This window comes from Mangifera indica, chromosome 12 (assembly GCF_011075055.1).
Source record: "Mangifera indica cultivar Alphonso chromosome 12, CATAS_Mindica_2.1, whole genome shotgun sequence".
NCBI lineage: Eukaryota > Viridiplantae > Streptophyta > Magnoliopsida > Sapindales > Anacardiaceae > Mangifera > Mangifera indica.
The window spans coordinates 11,618,290-11,632,205 of NC_058148.1; the positions used below are offsets into that span (position 1 = coordinate 11,618,290).

The 13,916-nt window shown below is 36.7% G+C and overlaps 2 protein-coding genes, 1 long non-coding RNA gene and 1 pseudogene across 10 annotated transcripts; 1 reads left to right on the forward strand and 3 right to left on the reverse strand.

Annotated features, from left to right (window-relative positions):
* Positions 1-510: 510 nt before the first annotated feature.
* Positions 511-3,173, reverse strand: LOC123230328. 4 transcript variants are annotated; one of them, XR_006505072.1, is made up of 5 exons: positions 2,894-3,173; positions 2,216-2,314; positions 2,018-2,127; positions 1,669-1,793; positions 511-1,501 (listed from the first exon to the last, which is right to left on the reverse strand). It is a non-coding gene; the product is annotated as an uncharacterized LOC123230328 (long non-coding RNA). The 4 variants fall into 4 exon arrangements; XR_006505071.1 differs by having other exon boundaries at positions 2,216-2,273; positions 2,894-3,167; XR_006505070.1 differs by having other exon boundaries at positions 2,216-2,263; positions 2,894-3,164.
* Positions 3,174-3,370: 197 nt separating this feature from the next.
* Positions 3,371-7,434, forward strand: LOC123230329. Of its 5 annotated transcripts, none has more exons than XM_044656505.1 (7): positions 3,371-3,526; positions 4,047-5,735; positions 5,892-6,042; positions 6,143-6,281; positions 6,400-6,427; positions 6,534-6,645; positions 7,055-7,266. In XM_044656505.1, the coding sequence occupies exons 2-6, from the start codon at positions 4,061-4,063 to the stop codon at positions 6,605-6,607; spliced, it is 2,067 nt and encodes a 688-aa protein (XP_044512440.1). In that variant the 5' UTR covers positions 3,371-3,526; positions 4,047-4,060; the 3' UTR covers positions 6,608-6,645; positions 7,055-7,266. The 5 variants fall into 5 exon arrangements, with proteins under 5 accessions (XP_044512440.1, XP_044512439.1, XP_044512436.1 ...); XM_044656504.1 differs by lacking the exon at positions 7,055-7,266 and adding an exon at positions 6,955-7,003; XM_044656501.1 differs by having other exon boundaries at positions 6,400-6,645; positions 6,955-7,434.
* A 1,220-nt stretch (positions 7,435-8,654) lies between these two features.
* LOC123192951 lies at positions 8,655-10,331 on the reverse strand (annotated as a pseudogene).
* Positions 10,332-10,569: 238 nt separating this feature from the next.
* LOC123192950 (dnaJ protein homolog) lies at positions 10,570-13,872 on the reverse strand. Its single transcript, XM_044605673.1, has 7 exons — positions 13,713-13,872; positions 13,452-13,611; positions 12,819-12,981; positions 12,571-12,712; positions 12,184-12,460; positions 11,875-12,073; positions 10,570-11,165 (listed from the first exon to the last, which is right to left on the reverse strand). The coding sequence occupies exons 2-7, from the start codon at positions 13,599-13,601 to the stop codon at positions 10,846-10,848; spliced, it is 1,251 nt and encodes a 416-aa protein (XP_044461608.1). The 5' UTR covers positions 13,602-13,611; positions 13,713-13,872; the 3' UTR covers positions 10,570-10,845.
* Positions 13,873-13,916: the final 44 nt, after the last annotated feature.

Sequence of the window (13,916 nt, forward strand, 5' to 3'; positions counted from 1 at the left end):
TCTTGTTACATTTCTAAACTCTGGCTGATTTTACTGTAGTTATCTAATTTTCTTGTTTAATAGGATTAACTATGTTCATTCTGTTGGTTCATTTCATTTTGCCCTCTTCTTGGCTGGATTTTAGATTACACCAGAGGGGTCTTGAGAGATATATATGAATGTGGCACTTGCTAAAACAATATCGAAGGCTCTAAGGTAGCTATCAAGATTATTTTCAATGTTGTCATTCCTGAAACAACAGTTTTAGAGTGACTAGTAATTAAAACAACAAATAAAATAGAGCTACCAGATCAAACCTCTCTGAAATATTAGAACCACTGCTTGTAGCATGGCAACTATACCATATTCTAGCAATTTGCTTTCCCTGCGATATCAGGATCAGAATCTAGACAAGAAGACAGACATGCAAGTAAACAGCAGTGGAATTTTCTCACAATTAAAATAGCAAAGTAGGAAGAGCACACAACACAGATCTCTATTCTAATGCAGGAAAGAAAGAGAAAACATAAGTTGTTTTGGATTTGGCCTTCCCTGGAATACCACCAAACCAACTAGAGGAGCAGTTTCATTTCTTTCTCACTAGTTCATTTTCATTAACAAAAGGTAAATCTTCAATTTAAATATTTTTCATTTTTGTTTCTACAAATATAGTTATATAATAAATTAAGTCATTGAAAAGAAAAGGCAGAAGACATATAATCAACAGAGAGGACTTCTGGGTTCCTTTCTTTTTTTCTTCATAACTACAGTAGGCTAAAGTCTCTGTTATAAATGATTTTCTAACATGATTTTTTGTCTCTACAAAAATTCGTTGTTCCATGCTTTATCTTCCCTGACATACCTTAAAGAGCCTCCATAGATTCAAACTGCCAGTAATCTGAAGCCATTGTGGCAAAGAAGGCAGGGTACATGAAAAAAGAGCCTCCATAGACTGGTATGAGACTGTATACAAATTATTATAGAGAGCAAAGATATGCTAGAGAAGACAGGGTTCATGAAAAAAGAGCCTCCTTAGACTGGTATGAGACTGTATACAACTTATTATAAAGAGCAAAGATATGTTAGAGAAGGCAGGGTTCATGAAAAATGTAATTGCTTCCTTATGCTCTTTTACTGGAGTTTCATGACCTAATCTAATGGCTGAAAGGTAATGGAAGAGAGAAAAAATGGTCATTTAGATGGTGCTTTGTTGTATGAAGACAAAACCTCCAACAAGGTAAATAAGCTTGTGGAGCTGTTTCTTTCTTGAAAGAAATGTACTCTGTGAGGAGTACAAGAATATGTGAATGGTAAAGGAATCTTTTCAACAAGGTCTATTTGCTGCTTCTGAGAAAATATTAGTGGTTATCACTAGCTGCTTCATTTTCTAAGCTGCATCTTTCTCGGATTTCTTGATGAGTACAGCTTGGGAGTCTGCTCTGTTTCATTTTTTAGGTAAACTCCTGAATAATTCAGTGTAATAATGGTGGCTCCCTTTCATTGGCATTCTAACACAATTTTCCTAAAAAGAAAAAAATGATGATATTAACTATAATACCCAGTCCATCAAAAATGAAGCCCAAATATAATAGATCAAACACCAACTAGATTCTGTTGGCTTCCTCCAGGTCATGCTCAGCTATCTTACACAATTGTGCTAAAATAACCCCTAGAAGAATATGATATTACCTCTAGAAGTTCAAAGACTTTTAGCAACACCGTCTCTTCAAGTGATTGAGGCATTAGCAACAGATGTCTTTATTGCACCCAATGTTAGGCCTCCCTCAACAAGAAGAGCACAAGTTTTCCCTCACCTACATGAGAGAAACCAATATCAGTTTGTTCATTCAGCTAAAACATAGAGAAGACAATATCAAGTTTCTTTTAAGCCTTTACTATACAAGCATAACATAGTAACTAATGAACATGAAATTTTAACACACTCTGTGTTCATATAATTTACAGTTTTATATGCTACCACAGTTGCTATCTTGTAACAAATTAGAGTCTCGTAGAGAACACATTGTTGGTAACATACCACTCTTCCATGAGCTTAGTTTTCTCTTCAATTCTAGGGGATGATAGTATTCAAATAATGCACGCCTCCTGGTATCATACTCTGGATTTCCTTGCTTCAAAAGGCCATGGCTGCCAGTACATGTTACAAGAGGAAAATGAAACAAACTAGGAATAGTGTAACAATTGCAATAGTGTAATATAAATTTGGGATACCTACTTTGCTCACTGCCGTTGGTGAAATTCCATGTCAAGGTCGTATCAAAATCTGCAAATACCTGATATTCAAAATAAGCAGTTCTTTTTGCAACATTTTGTCCTAAAAGAGAATAAATTCAGCACATACATTTAGATCATCTTTTGATCTTGCAACACGAGTTCATGATCGTGCACATGTGGTCAAGGCCTATTCCTTCATTATAATCTTTAATTTGTTTATTTTTACTTCCCAAAATTACCGAAACCCCTGGAGAGCTTCATATCTTTTTGCAAAGAAATGAATACTAAATTTATAAGGAAAGCCAACAATGTTTTATTTTTCAAAATATGAAAATTCAAACTGAGATCACCATTATAAATGAAATGCAAAGAAAGAGATCACACACGATTTGATCAACCATGAAAATTGTACATATAAATTTCTATATGTTCAAAATAAAGAAAAGAAACATGAAAGGATAAATGCAGTAATCCTCGAGAAGACTTTCTATGAAAATAAAAGATCATAATTAATTCATATATATAATAAAATTACATTAATGCATCTTCTTATGACTATTAAAAAGTCAATTACTTTAAAATGATCCCAAGCAAAAAATCGAAGCTTTCACTTAAAGCGAAATTCTAAAACATCAATGGAGCTACAATATTAAGCTGAGTAAAAAAAGAGTAAAAGAACCTGGAGTTTGGAAGGACCATTGAATTACAGAGATTTTATTCTCCAGAGACTGAGGATCATCCGTTACAGTAACTTCTGAAAGATCATCCTCATCATTTGGGTTCTGATGTTCAAACTGAAAGTGTCACCACAGCGCCAAACAAAAGAGTAATAAAACAACCCAGTAAGAAAATACAAAGACTTTTAACTTTTGTAATGTAAAATGCCAACCAAAAAAAAAACGGGAGTGGGAAGAAAGAGAGACCTTGAATAAGAAGAATAAAAACAGTAGAAGAGAAGAAAATGGGGTGCCTTTGCCATTTCTCAAACAGTGCGGGGCATGCTGCGTGGTGGGGGGTTAAGTGTAAGTTTCAGTAATCGGGAAGTGTGTTGTGGTTTTCGATTTTCCACAATGAGTGGTGGGGTGTTTTGCCTTTTTTTTTTAAATTTTTGGGGTTTTCTCATATTTTTTATTTTAGAGGGCGAATAAATTCCGAGACTAGGATGAATAATTACCCAATTAGCCAATGCTTCTTTGAGTTTTGTGCTTAGAACTGCCCAGCTACAGCTATTGAATCACTCTAATGTTATATTTTTATGAAGGTACGATACGAAGCTTTGCTCCGTCCATGCCGCTCGTCAACCCCTGATAAAGTAAGTCACCAAACAATTCTTTTTACTTGAATTTATTCATAGGTTTTTGTTCTTTACTTCTGTCAGTATTTTTGCTCCGAGTAGCGGAAACTTCAGTTGGTGTTAAAATGGAGATGGGTTGTAGCCATTCACGTTGTATTGTGATTCGTGTTTTCGTAGTTAATATAATTTCTTCTCCAGTTTGATTTTTGGGTGTCAAACGCTGAGATTTGCATTCTCATAAATGGATATTTTGTTTCAATTGTTTGGTTAAAACTCTGATCGATGATTAGAACGTGCAACTTACTTGGGTAAAATATTTTATTGCTGTTCTTTTGTGTTTTATTTATGAGTTCTGCATTTTGGGATGTTCATTTTGTGAAATTCAGTGACTCTGGCCTTATAAGACTCTGCAAAAAAGAGTTGTTGTTATGGGCAATTTGAGTTATGGTAAATGGAGTTAACTTCTGCCGTGCATAGATAGTAATGAAAAATTGTTTAGAATGTTGTCCTGAATGAAGTTGTATTACTGGAATTGCAGTTGGTAATAGCAATATGGCAAGACAAGCTAATACCCTTTTCCTTGAAGAATGGCTTAGAAACAGCAGCGTTAGTAGTAGCAGCATTGGCTTCAGACATTCTTCTTTTTCTTCATCTTCATCATTGTCGGCACGAGCCATTATTCAAGCATGGACTGACCTTAGAGACTCCCTACAAAACCAAAGATTTCAACCTCACCACCTTCAAGCGTTGAAAGCCCTTCTCAACTCTCAAGCATCCCTTCATGTTGCTGATCCCCAGGCTAAGCTTCTCTTATCCATTCTCTCCTCTCAAAACCTTGACTTGCCAGCTGAGTCATATCCTCTCTTGTTCAAGCTTCTTTATATCTGGATCAGGAAATCCTTCAAACCCTCATTAGTAATTATTGATTTAGCTGTGGAGGTCCTTTCTAACACTTTTAGCACTGAATTTGGTGCTAAGAAGAGCCCTTTCTTTTATGCTGATGGTCTTCTGCTCCTAGGGGCCTTTTCCTTTGCACCTTCTGTGCCTGAAAAGTCAAAAGTAGTCTGCCTGGAGTTATTTTGTGGGCTACTGAAAGAAGTGTACCAATTAGCTAGCTCCTTTGAAGAAGTTATTGCTAATCTTCTTGCAGGGATAGGATATGCTCTATCTTCATCTGTGAAAGTTCATTTTATTAGAATTTTGAATTCTTTTTTCAGAATTTGGAGGAAGGAAGATGGGCCTTGTGCTAGCGTTTCTCATGGGCTAATGATTTTGCATTTGTTTGAATGGGTCATATCTGGCTTTATCAAATCAAATTATGCTGAAAAAATTGAAGTTTTTTCCCAAGAGTTTTTTGAGAATTCAAAGGCAAATTATGTTCCATTTGCTCTTCTCATGACTGCAGCTGGGGCTATTAGAGCTTCGAGTAGATCTGTACCAAGCGGTCAAAAACTGCAAATCCTTTCCAGACTGAGGATATCTGCAGAAAAAAAGATAGAATCTATAGCACAAGATTTGATTTCAAAAGAGACAGAATTCTCTAGTTCAGGTAATGATCCAACGAACAGTCTTTTGCTACAGTGTCTTTCATTAGCCTTGGCTCGATGTGGTCCAATTTCTTCCCGAGGTCCTCTATTTCTATGCCTTGCTTCAGCATTGTTAAGAGAAATTTTTCCTTTACGGCAATTCTATATGAGGTTTCTTGAGTACCCACATGGCAGTTCTGGTCAACTAAGGTCTAAGGAGATCAAAGAACATCTAGAAAGTGTTCTTTTCAAGGAAGCAGGGGCTGTAGCTGGTGTTTTATGTAATCAGTATGTTGCAGTAGATGAAGGGAACAAGGGTAAAGTGGAGAATCTTATCTGGAATTACTGTCAAGATGTTTACTTGGGACACAGGCAGGTGTCTTTGTTGCTTCGTGGTAGAGAGGATGAGTCACTTGGTTACTTGGAGAAAATTGCTGAATCTGCTTTCCTTATGGTTGTCGTTTTTGCATTGTCTGTTACAAAGCAGAAGCTGAATTCAAAATTCTCAAAGGAAGCACAAATTGAGACGTCAGTGCAGATATTAGTTTCATTTTCTTGTCTGGAGTATTTCCGGCGCGTGCGTCTGCCTGAATATATGGACACAATCCGAGGAGTTGTCGTGAGTATTCAGGAGAATGAGTCAGCTTGTGTCTCTTTTGTAGAATCCATGCCCTCTTACACTGACTTGACAAATGGGCCAGGTAGTTTATTACAAATTTAGACATCACATTCTGGATGTACTTCTAACTATTTACAATTATCAAATGCTGGTTGTACTTGAGAATTGAGTTCTATGTTTTTTTCCCATTTTCTTGTTAGATGGTTCTTTTGATAATATTTAAGATATTCTGTTACAGGCTTGTCCATCCTGCAAAAGATGGAATACTTATGGTCCAAGGATGACGTGCAAACTGCTCGCATCCTGTTTTATTTGCGGGTTATTCGAACTTGCATTGAGCGTGTAACTGCCCCTTCTTTTAGAAGAGTGATAGCTCCTACTATATTCTTGTATCCTTCCAATAAATAGATAGTCTAATCAGGAAGCTCATTATATAACTTTATGTGTGTTTTTGTTAAAAAATTTGGTTCCTTACACTAAATGAATTAGGTATATGGTACATCCAATTGAAAAAGTAGCTCAAGCCTCACATTCTATGTTTGTGGGATTTATATCTTCAGGAAAGGATGATGAAAGAATTTCATTGAAGGAGCAACTTGCTTTTTATTACATTCAGAGATCTTTAGCGGTAACTAAATGAAAGCAATACTGGAAGTTTTTCAGGCCAACACTTTATCATCAAAGTTTAGGTACAGACTTTTCTTTCTTTCTTTATTTTTACTATATTTGTCTTTATGTGATTGTAGGGATATCCTGGCGCTACACCTTTTAAAGGTATGGCTTCTGGAGTTGCGGCCTTGGTTCGACATCTTCCTGCAGGAAGTCCAGCCATATTTTATTGTATCCACAATCTTGTTGAAAAAACTGATGGACTTTGCAGTGAAGTATTTACTCACAAAGCTGATATATGGAAGAACTGGCAAGGAGAGTCGGACCCTTGTAAGGAAATCCTAGAGTTGCTTTTACGGCTTATTTCTCTGGTGGATATACAGGCAAGCAGCTGAATTTCAGTTTTTACATGCTTAAATTTCTTCTCTCAAATAACGCTTTTTTTTAACTTGTTTCTTTTCTTCTCTTAGAGAACTTGCTTTTCTGCCATAGTTTTTATTGTTTGAGAAATATATCTTAATATGAGTTCCAGGTAGAACCAATACTAAGTTTTAGCTCGACCTATTTGCTTCATGTATTGCATTGGGGATTTGAAATTGCTTGGACTAGATGATGTTGGAAAGGACTTACACTTTTTTATGTGACTTTGGTATTGGAATATTTACAAAATTAGAATTTACTTGCTTGTCCAGGTACTACCAAACTTGATGAAGTTGTTGGCACAGTTGATAGTAAAGTTGCCAAAAGATGGCCAGAATTTTGTTCTCAACGAATTACATTCACTTGTTGCAGAATCTGATGATGTTACACGCAAACCCACTTTAGTTTCATGGCTACAGTCATTATCTTATGTATGTTCTCAGGCTACCACTGGTGGTTCAACCTCTACAGGAGTAGGAGGTGAAAAAAAATCTGTATCTACATGGGCTGGGGAATCCTTGAATGCACGGCTTTAAGATGCTAGGGTGCCAGTTTTGGTTATCCTATTCTCCTCGTGTTGAAAATTGTTTATTCTTAATTATATTGTACAGCTTAAACAAAGTTGTGTTATAAAATTTCCCGAAATATTTGGGAATGATAACTAGAAATGTCGTCATAAGATGGTTTTGCATCTGTAGGTTGCTCTACAATTGAATATTTATATATGGCAATATACTTTCATTTGTTGTAAATTGATTTTTCCTGCATATCCCAAAAATGTTGCAAATAAAAATAGAGTAATCAAATATGTTTCATTCATTTTTGTTAATGGTTTAATGTGCTAACCATATATTTGAAGCATTTTCTCTTGGTTCTGGTTCATACACCTTATATTTAAAGCGGGAGGACAGGATTACAGCCAAATAGTAGCTTCTTCCCTGCATCCTGTTCCTATTGTTGATTTCTTACCTCATCTGATACACAAGTCGTGCTTCTGAAATACGTGGATCATGTGTGGTGGATATTATTTCTGGGAAAGAGGGAATTCTGCCTTACTGAAGGTACGGTTTAATTTTCTTTTTCTAACTCTGCCTACTACTATCCGTGCCAAGTAATTTGAGGCATGATGATCTTCCATTAGGTAAAATATGATTGTAAAATAATTGATTCCAGATTGTGGTATTGTTGTCTACATGAAAACTCAACTTTGATACATGCACATATATTGTTAAATGTCATTTAGAATGCCGTGTATGGGAAGAGGAGTGAAGTTGTGAAGCAGCGAATTCTAGAAATTGCTTGCTTTATGACCTTACAAATATATCTTTTCTGCATGAAAAGAAGAATCTCATGAATCAGATTGTTTTCCAACGTGTGGCTTGCTTACGATATGATAATCTTAAAGAAATGGTCTTCAGAGATAAATCGTAGAAGCTGCTGAAATTTGCAGGCAAATATCGTAGTCCTTCAAATTAGTGTTGAGATGACATTGTAATTTTATGATTTAGCTGCAGATCTGATTTTGTTTATGAAGAACAGTAAATTACTTGTTTATCTCATGAGTTGTTAAAACTTCTTGTGGGTTGGAAAGAACCCTATCATTGAGAGGTTGAATAGGGGTCATGAATCAGTTTGTGCTTATATATATACACATTTTCATTAAAACACTCACATTTTCAAAGTTAAGCTCTATTACAAATAGTAAATCAATAGTAGATTAAATGGATTTTTCGAAAAATAAAATCATTGAGGATGGGTTTTTGGGGTCTGATGTAAGCATATATTTTAATGGATATATCGTGATGACATGTTTGACATATATTTACATTTTGCTGAATCTGTATTTCGCCGAGGGGAATATGATAGAGAACAAATTGAAGCTGCAATTGAGCTTGGCAATGAAGAACCAAAACAATTTATCATTCTTTTCATCTAAATTATGTTACTCAGATGATTATTCACAATATATTTACCAAAACAAAAGAAATCTTTTCTTAGATCCCAGAAGCAAGGCATGTCAATTCTTTCTGAATTTTACCTAGTGAGCATGGGAAAGCTCTATTTCCAATCCACAAACTGTGACAATTACCTGAAGCAACTCTATATCTTGTGCTTTGGCCATACAAAAGAATCAGAAGAATGACTGCAACAATGCCTATCCCACCCCAAAACCAAATACAAATAAGAATCCAACTTCAAGTGATACGAAAAATCAACAAAATGCACATCATCTCAATCTCTCTCGACTCAACAACAAATAGGGCAGATAATCAACAACCTTATGGCTGCCACTGCACTTGAAACAAAGCACAAATCTGACTCCTGCACATGCTTCGCAGGGGCCATTCGATTTGTCAATTGGGATTCCTTCAAAGAGTGGCCGCAGTTTTCCCTGTTCATGCAACACCAAAACCTCAGCAGCTCCTCCGATGTATCTCCCTTTTATGAAAAGCCTTGGAGGTAATGCTTTGTAATTGAAGATTCTCCACAACTCTTCCCTGAATCTGGTATGCATCGATACATCTCTCTCATAGTATGAAATCCGAAAAGTCTCCAGAAGATATCGAATGCTGTTGCAATCCTCAAAGGTTTTTCTTATCCCTCTCAATGTTGTTGTGTAGAGAATTACTGATTCATCACCACCTGGAGGACACTTCACTTCAAAAGCTAATAAAGGGCTTTCATCCTCCTCCTCCACCTCCGTTTCTTTTTCTATGCGGCGAGTTTTATGTGGGGGCTCTTCTTCAAGCTGTTCAAGTTCAAGATTTTCTTGCTCAATCCTCGACTTTCTTCCTTCTTCTTCTCTCATTTTTTCAATATTCTCTTGTTCCATTGTAGCTTTTCTCTCTTCTTGCTCGTCCTAATATGCACATTCACCGCTTCCTCGAAGGCGGTGAACAAATTTGGATCAAAAAGGCTTCCAGAGTTCATATCCGATCGCCTAAAAGAATAGGTATCAATCTCACACAATGGCCTTGTTTCTCTACACAAGCCATTCTCTGATTTCTTCAGAACCCCCACATTCTCCTTGCAAGAAAATGAATCTTTTTTCTTCATTACTGGCCCAACATTCTCTTTATCATCATCAAATTTTACTTCCATTTCATCTTCTTCAAGGTCTTTCATGAGTTCAACCACATCAATCACATCAGGCTCCCCAAAAGTTCTATTATTCTCCTCTTCCCCAAATTCCTTGCTCACAAACTGTGCTTCCTCCACATCCTTATTCGGTGGATTCCTTGTAAATGCTTCAAACATTCCATCTGCAGCATTAACCATAAGAATTCTATCCGGCTTTAGATTATAAGCGATCGGTTTGATAGCTTTGAGCTTCTTGAGCAACTTTCCCTTCATAGCTTTCTCCCGATCCCGCCAGGCGTAGAAAAGCAAAAAATCCGAACTGGGTTGGAAGAATTATGCTCAAAGATTCAAAGATTAGACCAGGATCTTGAAGATAAAAGCGGTGAAAAAAGATGAGTTACTATTTTTCTCTTTTTGGCTGAGTTCTTTTTTTTTTTTTTTTGGGTAAGTTTTATGCTCGAGTTTATTGAGAGAGTGAATCTTATTTCTACAAGTACAATAGAAAAGCTCCTTTTTTCTTTTTTTTCATATATTCGAAAATGGTAAGGTGGGGAATGAGGGGAGGAATCCTATGCGGCGAGAAGCATGATACTCCTGAAGACCAACTTTATCTTAAAAGGGCCACCAACTTTACCTGATGATATACTTTACTATTGTTTTTCCTGAGAAATTTCTGAATATTCATGTACTTCTATAGTTCCTTTTTCCTTTCGGGTAACCCAGTGATCACAGCTTCCCCTCCCAGTAAAATAGAATAATTCGTACACTTGAAGTGTTTAATAGTTTAGCCCTCTGAGTCACTAATGTTGAGTAAGTAACACCATAGCCATATTATATGTTATTTCATGCCCGCTACAATGAATAGTTCAACATTCATCTTATGTTACACGATAAAAACAGAATAAATATTGATGTGATATGAAAGAGCAAATTTGATCAGTTTTTTGGCAAATCAACAGAGAGTTACCTACAACAGAAGATAAGTGAATGTTGTTGATAATCTTAATTCTCTCAAGCGAAAAACTACAACCCTTTCTTCTCCATTCCTCTTCCTCATCATTACCACACATGAGACATTGTCATTACTGCTGAGCACATTGGACCCTCTGAGCACCACCATGCATTTCCTCATCTTCATCATAAGCCTCTTGGGAGGCTTGCTGCTTCCTTCGCATCTCTTCCTCGATATTCACATCATGAAGGGTGGTTTCCTCACACTCATCAAGCTCCATGTCAGTCAGCTGTACTGAGGGCCTTGGAGGTAGAACAGCCTCCAATGCCCTACATTGCTCTGGGCTAAGTGAGTCAGGGAAGTCGACCGTGAAATGAATGTACAGCTTACCCCTCATGAATGGTCTTTGATACATAGGCATTCCTTCATCATTTACAGCCTTGAATTGCTCTGGTTGCATTAAAAGGACAAGATCAGCAACCTAATATTACTATCTGTCTCTATGACATGAACAAGAAAAGTACAAAACTCAAGTGTTAAATCTGGTTCAATTAATCAATGCATTCCTGTTTATAACCATTCTCAACTTATTAAAAATGTATTAGCACAGTATTTCAACACAACAATGCCTCTAAAAGTTCCACCCAGTAAGCATTAACAGGGCCTGTTTTGTACCTTGCATCAAGAATACTAGTATTTTTAATAGTAGTAACAATAACAACTAAATAAACAAACAAAAAAGTGCCAAGTTACCTATAAAATGTCTTACACATCTTAGTCCTCAGAAACTATTTCATAATTCCACTTGTCTAAACATGTTTCAGTTTTTAGAAACAATTGAAAAAGACGGACAGTGTTTATTTCTAAAACCATGCTCTAAACTCCTGGAACTCAGAAACTACTTCAGAATTCCACCTGCCAAACATCTTCCAGCTTCTAGAAACAATTGAACAGACACAGAACAAGATCCAAAGAGGGAAAAAAAAAAAAAGAGTCAATACATGAAACAAAACTCTACTGAATGTCAAAAATATGTAACATATCAAACAGGAAGAAAACTGGGCAGGCACTTTTAACAGAAATTATCAATGTCATGTCCACAACAGCACTACTCATTACAGATAGAGGCACACAACAATAAGATAAAACTGAAACTTACCAGGCTTTACCACTTCCCCAGGATTGGATTTGATTAGGAGCTGCCTACCATCCAAATGAGTTAAAATGAATTGGAAGCCACAGAGAGCCTCAGTTAGCGACAGGGTGTGTTCAACATTTAGGTCATCACCCTTTCGCTTGAACTTAGCGTGCTCTCTTTGCTGTAGAACAAAAACAATGTCTCCTGTGATAGTTTCAGGCTGCACAAAACAAAATTTCATGTCAACTGATCCCATAAAATCAAAATGACAACCTCTATAAACAAAATACCACTTGAGCACTGAAAAAAACAAAAAAGGTATTCGCTTACAGCTTCATCAGCTTCTCCAGGGAATCTAATCTTCTGTCCATTCTGCATACCCTTCTCAACAACTACTTCCAACACCTTCTTCTCTTGAACAACCTTCTCACCCTTACATACTGTGCAGCGATCCCTGTCACTGATAGTTTCTCCAGTACCCTTACACTCATTGCAAGGATGCTGCATTTGTTGTATCATAGAGGGGCCAAGGTGCCTTATTGAGACTTTCATTCCAGAACCCTGGCAGCCAGAACATTTCATTGATGCACCAGATTTAGATCCTTTACTGCAAATAATCAAATCAAATTGCTTACATAAATGTATGAAATACAGAAACTTGACCAGCCATACATGTTAATTCATGAACAACTCACTAAAACCACTTCATATACTAACCCTTTACACTTGGCACAAATTACATTGCGGGAGAGGGAAAGCTTCTTAGATGTCCCATTGTAGAGGTCCTCCAGAGAAACCTTGAGGGGATGGATTACATCCTCTCCCCTCCGCTGCCTGCTGCCTCGGCTGCTTCCACCGCCTGCAAAACACAGTTTTCAACTCAAATACAATTCAAGTATAATTGTTTCCTATCTTAAAACATGTTCATCGGTTTCACGAAAAATAAACCGGAAGATCTTTAATACCAAATGGGCTGCCACCAAAGAATGACTGGAAAATGTCAAATGGGTCGTGGCCACCGCCACCTCCACCCATTCCCTCCTTGAGGGCATCCTCGCCATACTGATCATATATCTCACGCTTCTCTGGATCACTAAGAACCTCATAAGCCTGTGCCAACTCTTTAAACTGCAACACAAGTTTATTAACCCCACTACCGTAGCGCATTACAGATATAGAGTTAAAAAACAATAATTAACAACGGCAAAGCTCAATTTCACGCAAAATAGATATATGTGTGTGCACAGTAAAAAACAGTTACATAATTCATAAATGAATCGCTATCACAAAACACTCTTGTTTTTAATTATAATTTAAGAGTCATCCCTGATATACTAGTTTTATAGAAAATAAAATAGTTCCTCAACAAATAAATTCAATTCGTAAATCAGTACGAAATGAAATATCAACCGTGCGAGAAACTAAATTTCTACAATTGACTAGATACAGAATCAATCTAAACAACGTTCCAGATCTAAACCACTTAACCTGCTTGAATCAAGAAATTAAATCATAAAACTAACTAATTAATCTCCAAAAATAGATCAAAACAACTCAAAATCCAAAAAAATAATTCATAAATCAAATAAAAAGGCAACCTTCTCAGGATCACCACCCTTATCCGGATGGTTCTTGATGGCGGCTTTCCTATACGCCTTCTTTAAGTCATCTTGAGAAGCGTTCCTCGACACTCCAAGAATCTCATAGTACTTCGTGTTGTCGCTTTTCTTCGGCGCTCTTCCAAACATTTTCTCGCAACTAAATTACAATCAAATCAAGTCAAACACAGTTATCATGACTCAAAGCAAACAATCATAATCGTATCGAAACACGATGAAACAGAAGAGATCGAGAACTACCTGACCAACCCGAGCGGATCTTGAAGAGAGAAGAGGTAAGTAGATTAGAGACGCGAGACGGCAAGGGAAAGAGGAGTAGAGCCTGCAGTTGATCTGGAAATTTAACTGAGAGAATGAACGGCCAGGATTCGATGATGTTTTGCGTGGGTTTTAACGTTGTGTTTAACGGAGATAGAAGGATCTAGAATAATCGAGAATTTTTTG